The 6680-nt window shown below is 52.6% G+C and overlaps 1 protein-coding gene across 4 annotated transcripts in view; it reads left to right on the forward strand.

The window, feature by feature from the left end:
* Positions 1-5847, forward strand: part of CPLX2 (complexin 2) — a 129500-nt gene extending 123653 nt beyond the window's left edge. For all 4 annotated transcript variants that reach the window (XM_080989279.1, XM_080989280.1, XM_080989281.1 and 1 more), the window contains one exon: positions 678-5847. In XM_080989279.1, the coding sequence (XP_080845405.1) occupies positions 678-875 (198 nt within the window). In that variant the 3' untranslated portion in view covers positions 876-5847. The remainder of the gene's footprint in view (positions 1-677) is intronic.
* The last annotated feature ends 833 nt before the right edge of the window (positions 5848-6680 follow it).

Genomic DNA, 6680 nt, shown 5'->3' on the forward strand with positions numbered 1-6680 from the left:
GAAGTGTGGCCCCAGGGCTGGAAAAGGGTTCTTCAGCTCTGCCTTAACGTGTTTCCAATTCCTTGCTAGTGTCTGTTGCTCTAGGTAGGAGCAGCCACTTGCATCCTTGCCTCTCCTGTTGTTGTTGTTGTCAATTTCTATACCACTTCATATTTTAAAGGAAAAAATCTCAAAGTGGTTTGCAACACATTAACACATCACACAAAGCAACCCAGAATCAAACATTGCTGAAGAAAGTCAACTATAAAATATAAATTCAAAGCAACAGAATTAACAGCAAACTAAAATGTTACCTTACAGATTGGGGGGAAAAACCACATTACTAATGGAAGTCAAATATAAAATGCACAGTTAAAACAGCGTATTTGCCAAGAGGATGCTAAAGCTTGTCATTCAGCCATATCCTCATGGAGCCGAGGCAGCAGCAAGAGACTGGCTTGAAATGCAGCATAGGAAGCCTCACAGGGACGTTTGTGGGTGCCGCAATGGACCCCACAATGCAGCTGCATGCAGCTTCACTCAGAAGTAAGTCCCAATGATGTCAAAGGGACTTAACTCCCTACTGAGCGTACTCAGAAATCAGCCTGCAAAAATAATGGCAAAATCATTCTTTTTAAAGGTACACTTTGCATGGTGTAAACCCTGTCTCTGTCTTCTTGTGGGTGTCTCCCGTGCAGTACGGCTTGAAGAAGAAGGAGGAGAAAGAGGCGGAGGAGAAGGCAGCGCTGGAGCAGCCGTGTGAGGGGAGCCTGACGCGCCCCAAGAAAGCCATCCCAGCAGGCTGCGGGGACGACGAAGACGAGGACGAGGAGAGCATCCTCGACACGGTGCTCAAGTACCTGCCGGGCCCACTGCAGGACATGTTCAAGAAGTAGCCCTGCCCCACCAGCCCCCTGCCCTGCGCTGCCCACCGTCCCTGGCACTGCCAACTCAGAGCTTGGGTTGAAGGAGGGTGGTCCCAGTGGGGCAGGGGGGGATTTTCATTTATTTATTTTTTTACTTCATTTGATTCCTTTTTTTTCTTTCGTTCCAAGGGAAGACCCCACACGTGTCCTTGTGCCATGGGGCCCCTGCCGAGCCACCGCACTGCCCCGCCCCACCCCTTTCCCCCCCAGGAAGAAGCACACCAGGCACAGGGCATGCTCCCCCCTCGCTGCACCTCTTGCTACCCATCAGACCAAAAACCACTCTCACCTGCTCTGCTCCCTGGAGCTGCAGGCTGGGCCACTGCCGGGAGCCTGCCTCCCCCTTTCCGATCCCTGCCCCCTGCCCCGTGGCAGAGCTGGAGTTCTGTTGTGCCAAAGTGCCAGCTTGCTACATGGGGAAATGACCCCCCTCTCCCCCACCCCACAAAAAAAAAAAAACTGGGCACAGGGTGAGGAACTTGGACCAAATTCACTGATGCAACCTCATGGAGACCTGGGGAAGGGGCCTGGGCTCTGCCCCCCCATGCACATTCCTGACACACACACCCCCATGTTGACTGCCAGGGAGGGACTGGGTGCCCATTTCCCTTCACACCTTGGGGCAAAGCCAGCCCCTGCACATTCCATCTCTTGACTAAGAGAGCGACCAAGAGGGCACCCCCTGCCCTCTTCCTCGCACCCAAGGGCTGCTGGGTTGTTTCTTACATGCTTGGGGGAAAGGAGGAGCTTGTTTCTGGAAGGAATCGAACTCGCACCCCCAAACACTAATGCGGAGAGACTTACCTGCACCAAGAATTACGTGTGTGGGAGGCAGGGGAGAAAGCTGTCCCTGCTACGATGACTTCCATTTCAAGCACGCACATTCAGACACACCTTCCACAGCCCCACTACAGCCGGCCAAGGGCCAAGGTTAAGCATCAGCTCTTCCTTGCAGGATGTCCTTTGGTCTTGGTTTCCAAGACCTGTTGGCTCCTCATGGGTGTGGCGGACAAGAGGTTGGGAGGCAGCACTGTCACCCTCGCTGTCTCACCCATCTTTTTCTGATCCAGTTCATCCTTTGTCATTTGAGCTGCAGGGGGTGAACTGGGGCAGCTACAGGCTGCAGAGTATGAGGACCAGGGCCATCCTCTTTCTGTCATTTTGCTCTCCAAAGTGGAGGGTTTAGACTGAGTCTTGATTTGGGGAGCAGGGGACTGAAGTGGATCAAGGGCGCTTGCAGGCAGGGGCTTATTGTTGTGAATGGGTCGTTTAGATGTCAGTGGCAAGAGGTTTACCAGGGTTTTCCCCAGAAAGGGTAAATCTGGGATAAATAAAGGGGAGGGAACACAGACAGGCATTTGCCTACATGAGAAACACCCATTCCATAATAAACACCCACTTCGGAGCACCCAAACTCAAAGAAAGGGGAATAGGGTCAGATGCACCCAGCAGCACATGGAGGATGGAATTTGAGCTCCTTTTTCCAGCCTGGGAATAGCCAGCTGCATTTGTCTTGCTGGAGAACCTGCGGGTCATCATCATCACCTTCTTTGAAGGGGGCTGATGCAGGGACCGTGGGACAGAACTGCCAGCGTGTGTGGCTCACCCCTGGCTGGAAGATCAGTCTCTTGGGATGAGGAGCCTCAATTCATCTCTTAGGCTAGGATTGGGAGCCCATTGCTGTGGCTATCTTGGTCCCCCAGGATCCTGCTACAGGCCCCTGCAGATGCAAAAATGGTGCACAGAGCAGCACAGACACAAATCTTGCCTGCACTACTCTTGCTTCCATGACCTAAACATCTCTTTCCTTCTCATGCTGCCCCAGTTTTCTCCTTAACTGAGAAATGCCAAGGACCGCCACCCTCATATACACACTGATTTCTGGGCGGGGGTCGAGGTACTGTATGGTCTGTGGGAGAATCTTCTGCTCTCCCACCTCTGCAGCCCCCATCCTGCCCATGGGTGTGGCGATCTCCAGATCCCCCAACCCGCAAAAGAAAAACACCCAGTGACTCTCCTTTGCTGTGCTATTGTTGCATTCACTCCCTGCCTGCTAACCCCATCCTTTCTCCAGAGCCACAAGATTAAGCAAAAATCAGTGACTAGGAGACAAGGAAGGGCGGTTTGGGAGTGGGGGGAGACGTCTCCCTGCTGTTGGTTGGCACCCTGCCAAATGCCACCAGACCTTGGCCACTGCTGAAAACAAAGGCAAGGGCCCAGCCTTCCTTGGGGAAGTCCTGTGGTTCTCATTCTTCTGTATATTTGTTTGGGAAGGAAGGTCCCAATTGTTCCCCCACCCCAAGATTCCCCAGTGCCCCTGGGGGGCTTTTGCTTTTTGGTTGGGGTTGAGTTTGAATCTGAAAGAAATCTCCCTCCATTGAGTGTCCTTCCTTCCTTCCTTCCTTCCTTCCTTCCTTCCTTCCTTCCTTCCTTCCTTCCTTCCTTCCTTCCCTCCCTAATAGTTAAAGCCATATCAGTTAGACTGCAATACTATCAACACTAAAAACTCTGCGGGCCGCGCTCTCTCATCTTGTACAAAGGAGCGTCCCTGGGGGGGGGACCTCCCCCCCTTGCCCGCTTGTCTGTGTCTCCGGCCACCCACCATGTGGCCCATGCGTGTCTTTTTTGCATTGGTGTCTCTGTAACAGGGTAATTCACCCCAACGCCTGCCATCTGTCTTATTGTCTCTGCTAGTCACTCACGAGATGGTCACTGTACGGCTCCATGGAGCTCAGGACTTGGGGGTGGGGGGCAGAGGAGCTTCAGGCACGGCGGAGTAGAGAGGGCCAGGGTGGGGGTGGCAAAGGGGAAGCAGCCCATTCAGCACCTGATTTGCTCACAAGCCGTTTTTGCCATGGCCGACCATTGTGTGTGCAATCACCTCCTACCAGACACAGAGCATGACTGTGGTGTGCAGGAACTGGCCAGCGGAAATTCAGGATGCTCCCTGCTGGCTGCTGGCAGGTGAGCTCTGTGGTGAGGTGGCACTGCTTTGTCCTGGGCTCTCACACGTCCACTGGCTGCTGCTGGACCCTGCTGGCTGAATGCTGAAAACTGCAATAAGTCCACTTCTCACATGGGGCAAAGGGCTGATGCTGAAGCCAGCTTCCTGCCTTTGGGGTGGTGTTGCTGATGCTCTCGGTTTACTTTGTTTTTTTAATGCTACAGCCACATGTTGGTGGCCCGATCCCACACAGTGGGCTTTAACAGCCCTGGGTCCCACTGACCGTGAGGCTTCTGCTGGCCTCTGTGGACCTATTCTGGGCAAGACCTAAAGGTAAAAAAAGATAAGAGTCAAGGGGTATCAGAGAGACCTGGGATGACAGCACCCACAGCAACAGAAAAGGATTAAACCTGGCTTCGCCATGTGGGAATCTCAGTGCTGCCATCGTGGGACTCTTCTCCAGTTACCTTTGCAATGCGGGAACACCAGTTATTTCCTGCTCCACCAAAGCAGCATCAGAAACCACAGGAGACATGCTCACGTTTCAGCTCCTTCCCAAACACCCCACAACAAGCAGAGGCAACACTGGTTGGGAGAGGAGCCATTGTATGGGCTTTTCGTATATCATGACCTTGGGCTTCTGATGTTGTCTTTGCGGCACTGGAAGGCACTGCACTGCAGCAGTTCCCAGGCCACCACCAAGGTAGCCTGGAGGAAACCCCTTGCCTAGTGCTTCGCCATTACCACTTTTAGTAAATTGAGAAGAAGCTACTTCTAATCTGATGGTGTATGTACACTTCAGTGTGTGTATGCACATGGGGGGGGGGGATAAAAATTGTAGCATATACACCAGTAGGTTAAGCCAGCCTCCCTCCACCATCCCATGTATAAGGCAAATAAATCTGGCCACTTCCGAGATCCCTTAACTCCCTTTTTCTCCTACATGTTTTAAGGCTCAGAATCACACATATGAGTGTCTGTTTACATTAGTGCATGCCTGACTCTGTGTGTGTGTGTGTGTGTGTGTGTGTGTGAGAGAGAGAGAGAGAGAGAGAGAGAGAGAGAGAGAGAGAGAGAGAGAGAAATGGATGGTTGGGAGGAATGCTCACTATTCCTTTCTGATGTGGTGCATATCTCTGTGAGCGCGTGGATGCATGAGAATGTGAGCAAAGCCAGTGGTGTACATGTGAATGTGCCAGTACTTGTCGCGAGGGCGGATGTGTGTGCGTTGGCACAAACCCAGGGGGCGTGCTGGAGTCTCCAGTGTGTCAGTGTCAACGTGTTCCAAGTGTGCAACCCATTTGTTTACAGATTGCTTCCAGAGCAGGATATCCCTCAGGGGCTCCGCATGGGCACAGAAGAACTGATCCCAGTCCCCTCCGGGACCCAGTCAAGAGCATTGCCGGAGGGGCCCTGCATCCTCCCCACCCCGCCGTGCATGCATTCCCCTTTGTCTGCTGGCCTGTCACTGCTCTGTATTGGGAGGCGGCAGACAGCCCTACTGCCTTGTGCGCTAACCTGCCGGAATGTGTAAACCATCCTGTCTTGCTTGTGCCATCTCTGCTTTCTAGGGTCATTGTGTCTACCTGGCTAGTCCTTGTCCCATCTGCACCTGGGAAGGACATCGAACACAGCGATGGGGTTAAGTGTGCTGAAGGGGTTCCCCAATGGAAAGATATGGGGCAAGCCGAGCACCCTACAGGCCCTTCAGGTTAAAGCTGCTGGGGGACGTCCGTCTCCCGCCAGAGAGATGAACACCTTAGGCTACGGAGTGCACCACTTCTGAGCCATTGACCTCGCACCCCGCCAGCCTTTCCATTTAACCTGGAGGAGCAAGCAGGGAGCGGTGACACCCCTTTCCCTGCCTGGGTGGGGTGGAGGACGCAGGTAGAAGGGGACAGCAAAGAGTTAAAGAGGCTCCATCCAGCCACCCTATGGTGACCATCCTGCTCTTACTAGTCTTTGAAGAAATAATAAAATAAAGAAATTTGTACATTGCCCTGTGTCAAGCGTTTCTCTGGATTCACGTTTGGGAGGAGGGATTGCAGCAGTAGCGGCAGTTATAGAGAAGAGAATTGAGGTTGACACAGGAGCAACACTTCGTGGAAGAGTTGTGGGACTACCTCTGGTGCTCAGATTGCAAGGCAGACCCTGGAGACCCTTTTGCAACAGCTCCCTTCCCTACAGCTATTAGACAGCTAAAGTGGGAGTGTGTTTTGTCTAAAACTGGGAGGGCGGGTCTGGGGAATTGGATTGGATCCCTCCCTCCCCATTCCCCCATTAATTCAAGTGTTGCCCCTCTTTGCAGAGAGACTAGCTACAGAAAAGGAGAAAGAATTTTGATAGGATGAAACACTTTGCTAAGTTTGCTGTAGGCCCAGGCTAGAGAGCCAGTTCCCGCCCCCCTACACACACACACACACACACACACACACACACACACACACACACGTTGATAGACTACAAGTCCCATCATTCCTAACCATTGGGCAGGCATGCTGGCTGAGGGTTGTGGAACTGGAGACTCTCACACTCTGGAGAGCTGCAGGTTAGCCACCTCTGCTGGGGGTTCAAATAAGGGTCCCTGCAGAAAAATAATTAACGGGCAGGGTTCACAATTACCTCCCTTCCCCCTGCACACACCTCCAGAACACTGCAAAGTGGGAGATGAGAGGGGCTGGTTCTTTCTGGCAAGCAAAAATGCTTCCTCTGATAGAATGATCTCCCAGGTTTTGGGAAAGTGTACTTAACATGCTTCCTCCCACTCCAGCCTCTGCTCATTCATTAGGACAAAGATAACCCACTTCTGGAGTGGTGAGGAACCTGTTTGA

The sequence above is a fragment of the Podarcis pityusensis genome (genome assembly GCF_964106645.2).
Source record: "Podarcis pityusensis genome assembly, chromosome: 2".
NCBI classification, from domain to species: domain Eukaryota; kingdom Metazoa; phylum Chordata; class Lepidosauria; order Squamata; family Lacertidae; genus Podarcis; species Podarcis pityusensis.